The 17,928-nt window shown below is 45.3% G+C and overlaps 1 protein-coding gene across 1 annotated transcript in view; it reads right to left on the bottom strand.

Annotated features, from left to right (window-relative positions):
- RGS12 (regulator of G protein signaling 12) overlaps positions 1-17,928 on the bottom strand; it is a 146,605-nt gene that overhangs the window by 59,638 nt on the left and 69,039 nt on the right. Inside the window, 1 exon segment of the mRNA XM_044295721.1 lies at positions 3,871-3,892. Coding sequence (XP_044151656.1) covers positions 3,871-3,892 — 22 coding nt within the window.

Below are 17,928 nucleotides of genomic sequence, written 5' to 3'. Positions count from 1 at the left end.
GTGCCGTTTCTGCTGTAAGCTCCTGACTTCTGTATCTGGGCAGGAAGTAGCTGTCTGATAAGTTACCATACTAGCTCTTATGGAGCTTTTTATATCACCCGGTCACTAATGAAATCTTCACCTTCTTTAAGCTCATCCTAGTAGTCAATCATATATGATCATTGTGTAAGGGTTGCTTTCCGTTCTGTCAAATTCCCAGCAATAATAGCATAGTTGACAGCACTATATTTGCTGTAAAAAAAAAAAAACACGGAAAGCTCCTGGATCCAATGACTAGATCAGCTTCAGACAAGATCAGTCCGTGAAACGCTGTCCATGCGATGGTCGCATTTCCCAGACCAACCGTGGCTCATTGCGATCTACGCTGCTGCGACCGTCCCATTATACAGTGGACCTGTGGTCAGCCTGGAACTCACAGCACCACCGATTTCTATGATGCAGCGAGTTCTGCTCAAAATGAGCCACGATCGGACCGGGAAACATGTCCGTCACATGGACAGTGTTTCATGGGCTGAACTCGCTCATCTGAATTCTTTCAGATTTGCCATATAGAAGCCGCGAAGGAGGTGTGAACATTGACCTGACATCAGTTCACAAATTATTAGGGGTCTGACATAGACCGAAACGGTCACCTTGATTTATAAACCTGTAGGATTAAAAAGCGTAAGAGCTGAAGGAAAGGAAGTAGCTAGCTTCTTCTCCTAGATGGATTTCAATAGATTTTGTCATGCAATGGACATCAATGTAATTCGTGGACAGAGTCCACCATTCTGGTTCACAGGGACATTCTGAATAGGGAGCTCCCCTTTAAGGCTTCTATATACCCTAATAAGGCATATGGACAGGAGTTTTGTCCCTATGACACTGGCTGACCTATTACATGTGCACTTGGCAGCTGAAGGCATCTGTGTTGGTCCCATGTTCATATGTGCCCGCATTGCTGAGAAAAATCAAGTTTTATTATGTGCAAATGAGCCTCTAGGAGCAACGGGGGCGTTACCATTACACCCAGAGGCTCAGCTCTCTCTGCACTTGTCACACCCTCTCCACTTTGACTTTATGAGAAGTCAGGACCAGGTGTGATGACGTTTACACTGCCTGGCCCAATTAGAGTGGAGAGGGCGTGGCAGTAGTAGAAAGGGCAGAGCCTCTAGGTGTAATGGTAACGCCCCCGTTGCTCCTAGAGGCTCATTTGCATATAATAAAACACCATGTTTCTCAGTAATGCGGGCACATATGAACACGGGACCAACACAGATGTCTTCAGCTGCCAAGTGCACATGTCACAGGTCAGCCAGTGTCTTAGGGACAAAACTGCTGACAGATGCCCTGTCTGTTCCCAGCAAGGGATTTTGTTAACCCATTTTTACCAGAGGTGTTCAAACTTCTGCACACAACTGTGTAACTTCTATGCTATGTTTGGGGGGGGGGGGGGGGAGAATCCTGCACTAAAATTAAACAATAAAATACTTGACATAGACTCAAGTCCATACTTCAAGCGCGTGGGGAGAGCGAGGATGTGCTCGGCATTATAATTCGATGCGCTGAACTGTTCCACCAAATTGTTTTTCAAGGCTCAATAGAAATCCTTGAGACAGACGAGAACTCATAACAAGACTGCGCCCCCGGTCAGGAGGGAGACCTGTGCCGTCCAAATCATCCCTGAAGTCCACTGCACGTCAATATATTCTTGCTGCGCTGTCTGGCGGCAATGAAGTGTTATACAATATCCCACTATACTCTCTATATCAATTCCTCCGCTTGCTGTCATTCGGCAGAAGCCTTCATTGTGTACTCCTCGGAGATAAAAATGTGTCCCGATTATGTGATAGGCGCACGGGACTGTAACCGTAACCGCACCTGTGTGTCCATCACATGACCAGGACAGATTTATATCCCCTGGATGCAAACAAATGAAGGCTCCATTTGAATGACAGCAAGCAGAGATCTTAAAGTGCAAGGAATAAGGCCTGTATTACACCAATAGATTATCTGACAGATTTTCTGACCAATCATTGGTCAGATGGCCATTTACACACACAGATCTTTTGCTATACACACCAACTGGTCTGAGTGGACAGAATCTGTCGGAGTAACACAGAAAGTATCAGGGAAGAACTGCATTACCTTTCATTATAGAAGAAATTACCTTTATCTGCTGACAACAGAGGGTCCTTTTAAAGAATTCTTAAGAGCTTTATAAATTTCTTGATTTTAATTTTAAATTTTTGGGTGACAGCAAGCACAGATCTTAAAATAAAGTGCAAGGAATCGATACAGAAAGTATACTGGAAAACTAATAACCTTTATCTTCTGAAAATATATTGTCCTTTAAAGCAAATGGGGTAAATTTAAGAACTCTGTATTCCTTGATTATTTTTAGTGAAAATAATACTAAACAAAAAAAAATATATAATAAATTATTTTATTATTAATATAAAAATAAAATATAAATAATATTTAGGGTTAATGGTTTTAAAATTATATATATATATATATATATATTATACATATAATTTGATATATTTTGTACATTTTTGTGTACAGACCATTTTCCTACTTTATGGAGAAACATTTCATTAATGTAGAGGGTGCATAGCTGGATTGTCACCCATGGGATACCACCAGCGCCCATTGACTTGTAGTAGGGGTAGTGTCAGGGCTATTCTTACAGGGGAACTGGTTCTACATTAAGAGGATCTTGCCAGGATGTGATGAACGAAGCCCAATTATAGTAATAATTTGTGTAATTTATTATGGAAAGCATAAATGTGTGTGTGTGTGTGTGTGTGTGTGTGTGTGTGTGTGTGTGTGTGTGTGTGTGTATATATATATATACACACATATACATACACACACACACATATACATACATAATAAAGCTTTTTTATAATAGGGAGATCAGCGTTAGATAACATATAGTGCCGCCGCTTATCTCAAAGGGGCCAGCATATTAAATGCGCTCCCATATAGCAGATTATCGGCAGGTACAGTACTATATACTGGATTATATTGGGACATATCCGGTTACATACACTGACCGCAGTTTTTTGGATACAGTAATTTATAATCTACCGCAGAGATCTGCAACTTTCGGCGCTCCAGCTGCTGTGAAACTACGACTCCCAGCATGCAAACATGCTTGGCTGTTCTAACTCCCATAGAAGTGAACGGAGCACGCTGAGAATTGTAGTTTCAGAACAGCTGGAGTGCGGGAGGTTGTTGATCCCTGACTACCATCATTATGTTGTAGTCTACCTTAGGGTACCCAAACAATTGGCAGCGGTCAGTCGGAGCCCATAGCATATTTTTATGGGTCAGGTCCCTACAACTATTTGGAGGGGGGTCATTCACAACACAAGTGCGGCACCCATTACGGAGATGCATAAACCCAGAACCTCCTGCATTAACCACTTAGTTGCCAGGCATTTATTGAGTGAACCCGAGGGCGAGAAGAACACAAAATGACTGGCGAACAACAGACGACTATGCGGAGTAGTGTCTGACAACCAGCCTGTCCTCACACGCAGAGGATTGCGCTGGAGGGGATGGAGACTAAGGACAAGGTGTCTCCATGGCATTAATAACCCGACTTTCTCAGCTCGCCTACAGTAAACTAAAAGACAGCAACCGAGCAAAGACAAGTAAAAGAACCCGTTCCAACTTGTACACGCTGCAAACACAGGCGAGGACGAGGAGTGCTCCATCACCTAGCACCCCGTGACGGATGCGCTCAGCACTTCTGACAAAACTGGTCAGGATAAGGCAGATGTAGCAGAGCAGAGTTTGTCGCCACGTTATAATGAATTACCAGTGGTTTCACAAAGGGCAAGAAGTTCATTCTCTTATAGAAGTAGAAATGGGTCTTACCTCCATCTGAGACGGTGGCGGCCTGCGGAGAAGAAGAGAGAGACATGAGTGTGTGCGAAACCGCATTACAGTACCGAAAAATTAAAATGCATTATACTACAGGGAAAAAATAGAAAAAAATAAAATAAAATTGTATTAAAATACAGAATTGAAAAAATGGTGAATATCCGTCAAGTTGGGACTGCAGGCTATATTGTGCTACAGTTCTAGCTCAGCACATCCATCTGAACTGCAGCTCTGCTCCACCCTCCTGCCAGGAGCAAGCCGAGCGACAAACTCCTCCTCGGATAATCAGAATTTCAGTCCTATCAGTCAGTTCATAGAGGAAAAAAAATAAATAAAAAAAATTATGCTGCTTTCGCATAAAAACACTAATCAGGGACGAGATAAAAATACTCCCGGATCATTTGCATAAGCGGATATTCTGTAGAGGGAACGGTCGTACGCCAGAATACAAAGTAAACCCAACTTTACTGGAAGGGAAAAAACACATATCGCCCAATGCACCGTGGATAGGTCGGGCAGACACTCACATGTACGCTGCATGAGTTTTCTTCTCCAGTCACACTCAAAGCTGCTTATTATAAGAACGGAATGCACTGTAGGAGTTCAGGTAACAGATGACAATTAGAGGGGATTTCCAGGTCTTCTATATTAATGGACTACCCTCCTGATAGGTCATCCATATGCGATTGGTTGGGGTCTGATGCCCGACACCCCTGTTCTGCTGTATGAAGAGGCTGCGATGCTCCAGTGAGTGCCTCAGCCTCCTCGCAACGTAGCAAGCACAGCGCCAGCCATTGTATAGTGGCTGTGCTCGGTATTGCAGCTCAGGTCCATTCACTTCAATGGGACTGAGCTGTGGCGTTTAACGGAGCACCACGGCCTCTTCAAACAGCTGATCGGTCTGGGTGCCAATCAAATATTGATGATGTGTCCTGAGGATAGGCCATCAACATAGGAGACCTGGAAACCCCCCTTTAAGGGCTCATGCACACAGCCATATCACAGATCGGCTTTGCACAGATACATCCCTGGGGCACAGTACTCTACGTCGGGCATCCTCAAACTGCGGCCCTCCAGCTGTTGCAAAACTACAACTCCCAGCATGCCCGATCAGCCTAGAGCAGGGCATTGTGGGAGTTGCAGTTTTACAACAGCTGGAGGGCCGCAGGTTGAGGATGCCTGCTCTACGTGAATGGTGAATCTATGAAGAGTACAAATGCTGGTAGGCCAAGAAAAGGGATGATATAGCACCACATGGAGGCCCTATGGATAATACGGACCTGTAGCGACCCTGTGTGCCGTCATACAGGGTCTGTGATTCAAACAAGCATGGCGTAGTTTCGGTCCGCATCCGTTTAACTTTTTTTGTGGATCGGATGCAGACCCTTTCATTTCAACGGGGCTGCAAAAGATGCAGATATCACACCATGCGCTGTCCGCATTCGCACGTCCATAACGCGGCCCAGCAGAAAAAAAACGTTTTCGTTTGGCGGAAAAGAATAGGCATTTTTAAGAAAGGCCAGAAAGTGCTGATCCACAAAATAGGCACATGGCTGGTATCAGTGTTTTTCGGATCAGCAATTTGCAGACTACAAAAAGGATACAGCCCTGTGAATGCCCCCTAAGCCACATGACGAATAGTGTTAAACGAAGCGCGCTTCGGATTGTAGATCCAAAAGTTGCTTCATTCAAAACTTCGTAGAGCATTTAAATGTATGGGCTTCGCGGAGCTCAAATTTATTAAGTCTCAAGTCTCGCGAGACTTCGGTGAAGAACTTCGGTATTACAACTTGAAAACTATTTCAAAACAGCAGACAGACTGAAGTAGACAGACTGAAGTAGACAGACTGAAGTAGACAGACTGAAGTAGACAGACTGAAGTAGACAGACTGAAGTAGACAGACTGAAGTAGACAGACTGAAGTAGACAGACTGAAGTAGACAGACTGAAGTAGACAGACTGAAGTAGACAGACTGAAGTAGACAGACTGAAGTAGACAGACTGAAGTAGACAGACTGAAGTAGACAGACTGAAGTAGACAGACTGAAGTAGACAGACTGAAGTAGACTTCGGATTGCAGTTTTAAAATGGTTTTCAAACTGTAGAATCAAATGCCGGTTCTTCACCGAAGTCTCGTGAGACTTCGTACTTAAAGGGGTATTCCCATCTTAGACAATGGGGGCATATCGCTAGGATATGCCCCTATTGTCTGATAGGTGCGGGTCCCACCTCTGGGACCTGCACCTACAAAGAGAATGTAGCTGGGGAGAGTTGTGGCTGGAGGACCCTGGGTTTCCCGGGGCCCATCCACCACTAGGCACAGTGGCTTATCTCCCCAAGAACAATATGGATGGGACAGCTGAAATCCAACATGCCCAATCCTTATCTCCCCTGAGACTGCAGAAGCGTCAGGAGGACCCCATACACATGGTCAGCTGGGCCTGCCAAAATCAGCTAACATTTATCGGACGTGGATGACCATGTATAAGCTTCTATACTGGCAAAGACTGGACCCTTCCAGTGTCATCCTGACCTCCCACAACGTCACTGGCCATCAACAATGGAGACCGGTGGCCATTCAGCCGGGCGATCAAAGCTCGTTTTCCCACTACTTGAGATTAATTAGCTGATCAATATAATTGGAGGAGTGATTATCCAGGACTATATATGATTAATGGCACCAGTCCATCACATGCAGAGGCATTCTCCTCTAGAAATATAGATTTTAAATGAATGCGCCATAGAAGTGGCACACGGAGCACCTACGGGTCCTTAATATGGGCTTACAGCATATCCCTAAAGGTCCGTGCACGTTTCACATGAATATAGTGAAGTCGCCCATGCCAGCGCATAGGCTGTTTACCCAAGAATATTCCCAGCTGATATCACTTCAGGAAATGACATTAAAAAAGGTCAAGGCCAACTAATAAGAATATGATGGTGATTAATTATAATAGTTACACGATTATCAGGTAACAAGACAAACTCAGCGACATGACACCCGGATGCGGTGTGTTGTGCAAAGCCAGGTACTCAGAAGGGCTCCACCTTCTCTGAAGAGAATGGACATGTTCCTCTGAGGAGCATGGATCGCTGATGGCCACAAGACCTTACCGCATCGGCCAAAGTCTGGCTTCCTAGTCATAGGTAGGCCAACATTGAAAAGGACGCGGGACTCGCACAAGTGCCGTGGTCCCTTCTAACAGCTGGTCGGACCTCCATGGATCTGATAATATTGATGACCTATTCTGAAGAGAGGTCATTAATATCCGTAAAGAACCTTTTAAAGTCCACATTGTAGACAAAGGAGATCTGCCAGACTCTCATCCACTCTGCTGCTAATATAAGATTGGCTGTGTGCAATTCTGCCACGTGTGAAACTACCCTCCAATCTGTGGTTTATCAAACCCTTGTAGAAAGGAGAAGACACAAAATGTTGTGTACAAGACACTTAAGAAGGTCTATTAATTGAAGAAACTATTTACATTCCTTCAAGGCTGCTCCAAGTATTTCAAGGCTGATGATTAGGGGGTTGTATACCTTGGAAGGTAAACATCTTGAGGAAAACATCTGCTCCTTATCCCAAGAGGAACAAACCACATGCAGTGCACTGATGACCAGGGTTTGTCCAGGTCCAAGGAGTTTGAGTGTCCTTACAAAATGTTTGTTCCCATTATCATCCTGATCCTGGGCCAGTGTAAAAGGGTCTTAAAGGGATGTGTCATCAGAAAATGACCTACTGTTTAAATCATGTTTTTATGTTACACAATTTATTAAAGTTTAGGTGGTCACTTAATTTTCTTTACTTTTTTTTCTTTTTAAACAAAAAGTCTGACGTTTTCGCACTGGCCACTAAGCTACAGATCAGTTCTTAACAGTCATCTCATTATCATTACAGGAAGATTAGAATGACAGATGTCAACTCTATATAGATTACACAGGATCCATCACTCACAAAAGGTGATATCAGAGCTTATCTACTCCCTCCTGATCTCTGCACAGGTCACAGAGCGTGTCTAGAAAACTTTCCCATAGAAGTCAATAAGGTCCCCTCCATCTATTGTATCCATGGTGGCTGCTGTAAAGAATCTTTGAATGCTGTTAAAGGGTTTTTCTAAATCTGGCGGGGGTCCAACACCCAGCACCCCTGTCGATCAGCTGGTTGAAGAGAAGGCTGTGCTCTGTGCGAGCGGAGCCTTCCCTTCATTGTTTACCTGCTCGCTGTTGACACTGCAGCAGTGAGCAGGTGCAGCTACAAGCCCCTGTCCCATTCATTTCTATGGGGCCGCTTGTTCCTATACAAGTGTATAGGAATGACGACGGGCAGGTAAACAATGAAGGCTGAGATGGCACGGAACGCGGCCTTGTCTTCAACTAGCTGATCAGCGGGGGTGCCAGGTGTCGGACCAACGCCGATCTGATACAGATGACCTATCTTGAGGATAGGTCATCAATAAAAATATCTCTGAAAACCCCTTTAAGAACAGATCAGATTCATAAAATAAAAAGACTAGTAAAAATGGATGTTTGTCGCCATCTGGTTTTAAGGAGCAGAAAAAAAAAACTAAAAAACATTTTACTTAAAGCGGACCATACATTTAAGATACGGTATATGCTGACGAAAACATGCTGGACCGGCACACCATCTAAAGTGTATGGTGGCCTACCGACTTCCCCCTTGATGGCATATACTGCAGGAGATTACGATCAGGCAGGTTGGATTTCTATTGCCTGATCCTTTTGGGGAGATAAGTCACTACTAGATGAATCCGGTAGGGGCTTCCTCCTCCTCTTTCTAATGAGAACACATGCTTAGTTGGCCGGGTCATGCAGTCGTCTATATGAGGGGGGGGGGGGGAAATCGGGAGCGAGAGCTGTCAGAAGAACGAGTGTTCGGCCAACAGCTATCTTCTGTGTATTGCCTTTAGAGGAAGGACCTGAGCCCTTGCAGTAGCATGGCAGTGAAGTTCAGTAGACTGCATCTACAGGGGGAATTAAGAAGAGACTATATTATCAGCTGCCAGAGGTGGAAGGAAGCTGATTTTGCACAGAGGTCACCCTTGGCAGTACAGATTAGCAGCACCAGAGGGGAGGGGGGGGGGGGGGGAGAATTCACAGAAGAAAAAAATAAATTCTATAAATACTGGAAATTACTTTAAAACCAGTATTAACATTTCAGGCTTTTGGTAGGAAAATGATACACGAGATAACCCCCTTTAAAAACTGAACACCTACAGTGCAGCTTCCCTTATAAATCAAGATGGTAACTAGATAAGAGGCCAGAGACAATTCCTCTAGCCTCATATACAGAGACTGAGGCAGAAGGAGCAGACTGTCTGCAGGTCCTGTAACTCAGCTGTCGGATTGGTGTTTTAGATCATTGCTGGGATTTCCTGCTGTGATAGAGTCACAGGTAACATGCCTGGTGAGAAATTATTAATATGCATGTAAAGAAATAGTGCTACACCCTTCCTCAGTTGCAGGCACCTCAGGACCAACATTTTAACTCTATATATTCCATAGCTGGAGCAATAGATAGTCTTTGTTACTTCAGTGATAGCTACTAATAGGTACATAATCCTTTTTAGAATATGTTTTTCCTTTAAGTTGGACTCGGTGTTTGGTAGTGTGAGGGAATGAGTGATCGTCCTGTTTGCTCATGCCTACATAGTCCCGGGGCCGGATTCATTGTGCAATAGTCAAACTTTCAGACGCATGATTCACAGCTTACAGTAGTATACTAACAAAAAACACAACCTGTAAATGCTCGTGACTCACAGAAACGTATAAACTGTTGGAGGCCTGGCACAAAACTGGCATCTATCCACCATCCTGCTGGAGGGTCATGGCTGAGAAGAGGTAGAAAGGCAGGTGTCGCTATGGAGGAGTACAGAACTAGTGGTCGCACCCAACCCCTCAAATCTATGAGAAGGGGGAGGTGGGGGGCATTGCTGGCAGAATTTGTGCCTCAATTCAGAAAGAACCCACAATGTGCCTTACCATGCAAAAAGCTGGGTGACAACCCTGTGGAAACTAATGCTGACCCCATATTTTAGTTTTACCCAGCTCTCCAAGACATATTGTGCATATATTTGACAACCTCAGCGCTCCTTTCTTGACCCCATGACCCGTGTGATCTGTCTTCTAGTAAGAATTCAATAGACAGGCCTCCATTATGGAAATCATCAGCTTCTCACAGGGTGGACGTGATTAATGATGCACTTTGGATAAATGACAAGGCCGAGAAGCCACCAGCATTTATCATTTGCCCCATTCCCTAGGCATGTTGAGCCATTTGTCACCTCAGGTGTGACTACTCCTTCCTACACATGCTAACCCCAGCAATACTATAGGGCTGCGTTCTTGGCACTCTCAGATGGTCGTAGGCCCACTTACAACCATTTGGCCATTTTTAGAAGGCATTTGCTGGCTTTCATGGATGGGGAACCAAATGACTGTTGCCTGCTGATGTAATTACTTGTGCATGAGCTTATCCTGTGTTTTATGTAGGGTCATCAACTGAGACAGGAAGCTCAACGCTACAAGCAGCTGGTTGAGCAACCAAAAGCCAAAGTCAAATGGAAGGCATATGTAATATACTGGTCAACAGAAAGATAACATCAAGATCAAAAGATGTGGTAAAGAAGACCCATCACCATAAACAGGGCCTTGGAAACCACAATGGCTGCATCCAGACGTGGTGTTTGGCAAGATCAGTGCTGCCGTGCTTGGCCTTACCCCAGTCAACCAAGATACTCAATTACCGGTGAATTCTTGAGAGAAACCTAAAGGGTTATTCCAGCTTATGAATGGAGTAGCAGCATATACCTGACCACGGCTCCATTCAAGCCCCTCTTTGTCACAGTCATCTGGCTTGGTTGGTCCCATCAGAATCCCACCCCCTGGTCTTGCACAGGAGACCCTACATCTGTCCATGCATACTCCAATATTCTGCACATGTAAATACATGTCCCCATACAGTGGAGGGGATTGCGCCCGTAAATGCAGCTCTCATCTCCACTGACGAGCAGGCAATTATCAGGATGGAATGGTCTCTTCCCGATAACTGCCTGCCTCAGTCGGTGAATGGAAATGTTGAAGATTCACCACAGGAGGGAGATCATGGTCTTCCAGCATAGTCCATCAGTACGTTGTCTACGCACCATTGTAGCAAATACAGGTACTAAAGATTGTACAAGCTGGTTTATCAGCGATAAAACATAGCAATTATATCACTGGTAATTATAGGGTTGATGTGTTACAATAGGATCTAACATGCTTCTCAAGGTTCATACAAGTTCCAATTTAGGATGGAAAATTCCATTTACAAATTTGCGGACAAGTTCTGGCTCTTGCTGGAAGGTCTGGGGCAGCAGGTGTGCCATATGCAATTACATAAAGCTATAAAGGATCTACATACAATATGTAAATAAAGGTTCAACTAGTACGATAGGTCAACAGTTGCATAGAGTGCCATTCTCCTCCTTATAATTGGGGCTATTGGCCTTGTTGTGACCACCACCACCATCCTGGACAACTTGGAAGAAGAAAACGCATGGATTAAAATGTGCTGCCACATTAGAGCCGAGTGCAAGTGGTAGGGCACAATGCCACATGAAGCTGTGTCCCATGAGTGTGGAGGCATACTTCCAAACATATGGAGTCTGAAGTAGTATGCTACAACTCTTTCTGGTTTCTTCTAACCACAAAAAACCTCTGCATGCCTCCACATGAAATTGGAGGTATACAGAGGTGTAATAAAGGGCTCATACGGACATCCCCATTCACCCCCCACTACCACCACACATACAAAAACCAATGACAAAGTCGCCCCCTCACCTTATCCAAAAGGTCAAAAGTTTGTTTTCTCCAAATTCCTTTCTTCAATCGCGGCATGTTAGACTATAGCTTCTCCAGGGTACGGCCATAACGAAGAGGGAGGAAGGACGAGCGTGTTCGCTGCCTCTACATGCCATGGAATCTGCTAAACTGCTCGATTACTCACCGCTTTGGCAAGTGGGAATTGTAAACCTTCCCGTCTGGGGAGGACGGCCGTTCCCCCGAGATGTGTGTATACAGGCAGGAACGTCAAGCGTGAGCAAATCATAATTGGATGACACAAATATACGTTCACAGGTGGCCGACAGCAGAACAAACATGTACAACCACCTAATTCAGGACCCACATTTGGGTAAAGCTTCTAGAAGGAATAATAAATGAACGGCACATAATGGGTCATAAGAACAGATGTTCCAGAACTGTTATTACATGGGTAATGCAAGTAGTTACCTAAAACGGATGTGTCAGGAGATGGAAGAGGTCTCACAGGCCTCTACCCTTCACCCGGAAACGGACAATCCATCCAACCTTTAAAGGGGTTGTTCAACTTATATTTTATATTTAAAAAAACCCTAGAACGGCATTTTAAAGAAAACCTAAATGAGTGATCCTCCCCTCGATCCCCCTCCAATCTCATTGCATGGCTTTACTGATCCCCCACAGGGCTCCACCTTCTGGTTCCTCTCAACACACAGGAGCACAAATACAATATAAAGTTCTGATAACTTCTAACCATAGACATAACAACACCCCCAGTCACCCAAACCACAATACACTTAATCCATAGTCCGGCCTCCTCAATGTCATTCTGGAAGAGGACTCCACGTGTAGGATTGTTCCTCCAGTACCCTAGAGTCATTCATTGTGTTGGAGCATTGTGCTAATTAAAAGGGCAACATAACCCCATGCTGATTCCACCAAAACAAGACAAAAACAAACCAGCACAGCACACACAACTATTAGCATAGGCAAACATTCATGGACTTAGAAAGTGTGGATAATCATTGTAAGGAGATCCGGTCAGTGCACGGTCAGACACATTCTACAGGACCATTCAGAGGAATGTCCCATCTTATCAAATGGCTTTGATGTCCAGCAATACAGCAAATGCGTAATGCACCATTTATGTAAACCACCTGTGAAGCCCAGTGGTCTACAACATCGTCGGGGCAGACGGACCAAATATCTCATGAATTAGCATTGGTGCGGTAATCTGTTATCTATGGGGACCGAAACACGTTCAGGCTTTTTGATGCAGTTTTTTAAGCCAAAAATCATCGGAGGAGATAAAGTATTAAAGAGGACCTGTCCACTCTCCTGACATGCCGGTTTTAATAGCTTCATGCATTCCCCAAGTAATAACAATTCTGGAGCATCTACTCTATGTTGCGCCATTCCTTTATTATTTGCACTATACGTTGTGAATGAATTGCTAGCAGTCTGCTGTAAGGGGACACAGGGGAGGTAACCAGTTGGGGGTGTGTACCTGCACAGTCTGAAAATGGCAGCACTGATTGGATAGAGTGAGTCTGTGCAGGGACACACCCCCAACTTGTTACCTCCCCTCTGTACCCTTACTGCAGACTGCTAGCAATTCATTCACAACGTATAGTGCAAATAATAAAGGAACAGTACAACATAGAGCCATAAGAATAGATGCTCCAGAATTGTTATTACTTGGGGAATGCAAGAAGCTATAACAACAGGCCTGTCAGGAGAGGGGACAGGTCCTCTTTAAGGGCAGACACAACTGCTCCACTATTTCAATCCACTCCTGGTTTTGCATAAAAAACAAACAAAAAAAAAAAAACTAAGGCTACTTTCACACTAGCGTTCGAGCGGATCCGTTCTGAACGGATCCGCTCATATTAATGCAGACGGTGGCTCCGTTCAGAACGGATCCGTCTGCATTAGAACTTAGAAAAATGTTCTAAGAGTGAAAGTAGCCTGAGCGGATCCGTTCAGACTTTACATTGAAAGTCAATGGGGGACGGATCCGCTTGAAGATTGAGCCATATGGTGTCATCTTCAAGCGGATCCGTCCCCATTGACTTCCATTATAAGTCGGAACGGATCCGCTCGCCTCCGCACGGCCAGGCGGACACCCGAACGCTGCTTGCAGCGTTCAGGTGTCCGCTCACTGAGCGGAGCGGAGGCTGAGCGCTGGCAGACGGATGCATTCTCAGTGGATCCGCCTCCACTGAGAATGCATTAGGGCCAGACGGCTGCGTTCAGGGCCGCTTGTGAGCCCCTTCAAACGGAGCTCACGAGCGGACACCTGAACGCAGGTGTGAAAGTAGCCTAAAATGTGTGTCAGCACCCTAAGGGCTCAAGCACACGAATGTGTGCCGCCCATCCTGTACATTGGGGACTGCAAATTGCACGTGGCTGGCGCAGACAGATGCAGAGCCATTCAACTTGAATGGATCCGTGATCCGTCCGCACCGCAAAAAACTAAACAAAAAAAAAAGAACAAGTTTTTGGCCACAGAAAACGCCACAAACACTCCATAGTGGTTCCGTGTCCCTCCGCTCCATGCCTCTGCACTGTATCTCCCAGATCGCGGACCCATTTAAGTGAATGGGTCTGCATTCTTAATACAGAGCGCACACAACTGGTGCCCGGTATATTGCCGACCAGCTGTTTGTGGGTCGCAATACGGACATCGGCCAACAATGGTCGTGTGCATGAGCCCTAAGGGTCCTTTTACACGTGGTGACAGAGCATGCAATGATCGGGAATGAGGAACGGTCAGCGTGCACACTTGCTCAGCTGATCTTAGAAATCTCATCGAATAAAAATAGACCCCTGCTGTAATATGACAGCTCATTGGGTAGGCAATTACCTACAAGACACGCAAGGCCATATAGTTGCAAAACTCCCTTTTTCATTTTTTTTTTTCCTGCAATTTTTTAAATTCTGCCAAACGTGGAGGTGATTGGGTTGACAACTTCCAGCCACCAGATATCTGCTGTGGCCGGTGCAAGCCCTGGTACAATACACATATATACAGCGTGGAATGTAAAGTCTAGTAGTGAATTGCCCGCTAATTATCTAATTAACAAATCCCTTGTCTTCCTGTCAGACTTTACAGGACACATGACTTCTGCATCCACGTGATCTCACAAGTTATCTGCTCTTCATGCCTCAGCATTTACCCAGCGGTAGAAAAATACCATTTTATGACTAAATAGTCTAAAGGCGGATTTACACCACATAATAGACGGTCAATTATCCTGGCAGTCATCTGCTCGTTCAGTGGAGGAGACTGCACATTTACATGCAGCGATCACCTCTACAGTACGAGATAAAGTGGTCAATATACCGATCCCTCGTCCCCATATAGCTGCATTGTTTCTGGGCAACAGATCGCTGTTTAGATCTACTGCCCAGAAACGATGATTGACGTGCCAGCGTTTCGCTCGTTCATCGGCAGCACATTTAGTCGGGCAGATTGTCGGGAACGAGCGTTCAGAGGAACGTTAGTTCTAGATATTTTGCACATGTAAATACATGTCCCTATACAGTGGAGGGGATTGCTTCTAGTAAATGCAGCTCTTATCTCCATTGAGATAGGTCATCAAAATGAGAAACCAGACAACTCCTTTAAGGCTGTGTTCACATCCTTGTTTTGGAGATCTGGCTGCCTGATCCGGTGAAAATTCAAGCTAAAACCCAGTATTTATACCAGAAATCTACCTCATTGCAGTCAATGGGGATCCGGCGGTGAAGTAGAGGATCCGACAGGCTGCTCTCTGTTGATCAGCCTGCAGGATCTTCAAACGGAGATATGAACGAAGCCTAAGTTGTGGTTAATGTCCATAGCTATAATTGGGACCCCAGTGTACCCCCATGTGTCTCAGACTTTATAGGCTCTTATTTCTTAGTTCGGGAGCCCAGGAAGCGGCTGCGAGGCAGTTGTAGGTCATGTGGAGGAGCAAAACTGCAGCAGTTTGCCATGGTTTCTCAGGAAACACAAGGGAAGCACATAAAAAAAACTAAAACAAAAACACAATTGCGGCAATTCAGGCCAACTGCTGTGGACTTGCAGCACCGCGCGGCACACTACTCCTCTTGCAGCAGCTGCATGGAAACCAAGCCAAATGGATTAAACCGCATTAAAAACCACTAAGGCCCCCTGCACACGAACATGTGCTTCCCGTTGCCGTATTGCGGACCGCATTTGCGGATCCGCAATACACTGGTGCCGTTTCGTGGGCATTCCGCATCACGGATGCGGACCCATTCACTTAAATGGGTCTGCAAATCCGGAGATGCGGAATGGAACCCTACGGAAGCACTACGGAGTGCTTCCATGGGGTTTCGTCCCATACTTCCGTTCCGCAAAAACATAGAACATGTCCTATCTTTTTGCTGAACAGCCGGATCGCGGACCCATTAAAGTGAATGGGTCCGCGATCTGCAGCGGCTGCCCCACGGACTGTGTTTGTGCATTGCGGGCCGCAGCACGACCATGGGGTGATAACGTTCGTGTGCAGGGGGCCTAAGGCTAACTGCAAACAATGCGGATTACGGGAAATTTTGCCACAAGGATTTTTGTGTTGAAGAACCACAACGTAATACAGTACCCGCAAATGAATTAAAGATTTGCCGAGTCGCACGCACAGTTTGCGTATTTTTTTATGTATGGAAATTGACCTGCCGTGGGGAATTTTTTAAATCCACAGCATGTCAGTTTCTTTGTGCGATTTCCCCAAACAATTCAATGGGGTTGTTAACATAAGCAGAAAATCCACAACAAAAACTGCATAAATTAGGCTACTTTCACACTTGCGGCAGAGAGATGCAGCAAGCAGTTCCGTCGCCGGAACTGCCTGCTGGATCAGGCAAAATGTATGCTAACTGATGGCATTAGTAAGACTGGTCAGGATCCTGATCAGTCTTAAAAATGCCTGATCAGTCGAAAAAATGCATTGAAATGCCGGATTCGTCTTTCCGGTGTCATCTGGCAAAACGGATCCAGCATTTATTTTTTTTAACCTTTTTTTCAGTCTGCGCATGCACAGACCGGAAGGACGGATCCGGCATTCCGGTATTCTGAATGCCGGATCCGGCACTAATACATTCCTATGGGAAAAAATGCCGGATCCGGCATTCAGGCAAGTCTTCAGTTTTTTTCGCCAGAGATAAAACCGTAGCATGATGCGGTTTTCTCTTTTGCCTGATCAGTCAAAACGACTGAACTGAAGACATCCTGATGCATCCTGAACGGATTACTCTCCATTCAGAATGCATGGGGATAAAACTGATCAGTTATTATCCGGTATAGAGCCCCTGTGACGGAACTCTATGCCGGAAAAGAAAAACGCAAGTGTGAAAGTAGCCTAAGGCGCATATACGGCAGTCTGTGTATCCGTCTAAAAAACGACTGCCGGCCCCTTGCCTGTACGCCTGTTTCCAGTCCCTGTGATGCCCCTGCTCTACCTCCATCCTGCCCATCTGTCCTAATTGGCCTAATGACGCCCGGTTGGCCAAACATTGTCGCATGGGCATTAAAAGTCATAAAAATGCAGATTTTTGTGCACTTTTTATATTTCAATAATGGGTGCAGGTAAGCTATGGGTATATGCACACGGTGTAGAAACTCCGCAGTGTAATACAGCACAAGCCAAGTAGGTGAGATTTTCAAATTCTTACGTACACAGAGCGGAAATTTTACAGCTCCATTTGTGCGGTCATAACCCGATGTCCCAGTGAAAGTGAGTGGGCCAGTGGGTGTCCGTGTTGATCGGTCACAGGGGCATAGCTGTGCCCACAGCCCCACTCATATATTTTGCAGGAAGCTTTCATGGAGGGGCCCCGGGTTGTGCAGCAGGACGATGTTCACACACAGCTGAAGTACAGCTCGATGCAGTTTTCTCTCATAAACCCCCCCCTCCGGTTTTTAGGCTAATTCATTAAACTGTATCAAATAAAAAAGTTCTACAGTGCTCTGCTATATGTTGTGTTTTAAATTCCTCTCCATTTTCAAGACCTCCGTTTGCTGTCAGTGAATGAGCTTCTAGAAGCGTATCAGTGTAGAGATGAACATCCTGAACTTCAGACCGACACATTGTAGCGAGGTTTGTGCAGCGACGGGTTCAGCTCATAGAGCATTGTCTCTTCCCCCACTCAGAGCAGGACTAGGTATATAGAGGCTTATTGCATCGGATGGTCACTAGGGTTTCCATTCACTGACAGCAAACATGTCTA

This window comes from Bufo gargarizans, chromosome 1 (assembly GCF_014858855.1).
Source record: "Bufo gargarizans isolate SCDJY-AF-19 chromosome 1, ASM1485885v1, whole genome shotgun sequence".
In the NCBI taxonomy this organism is placed as follows: domain Eukaryota; kingdom Metazoa; phylum Chordata; class Amphibia; order Anura; family Bufonidae; genus Bufo; species Bufo gargarizans.
This window is presented reverse-complemented; position numbering and strand designations above follow the sequence as displayed.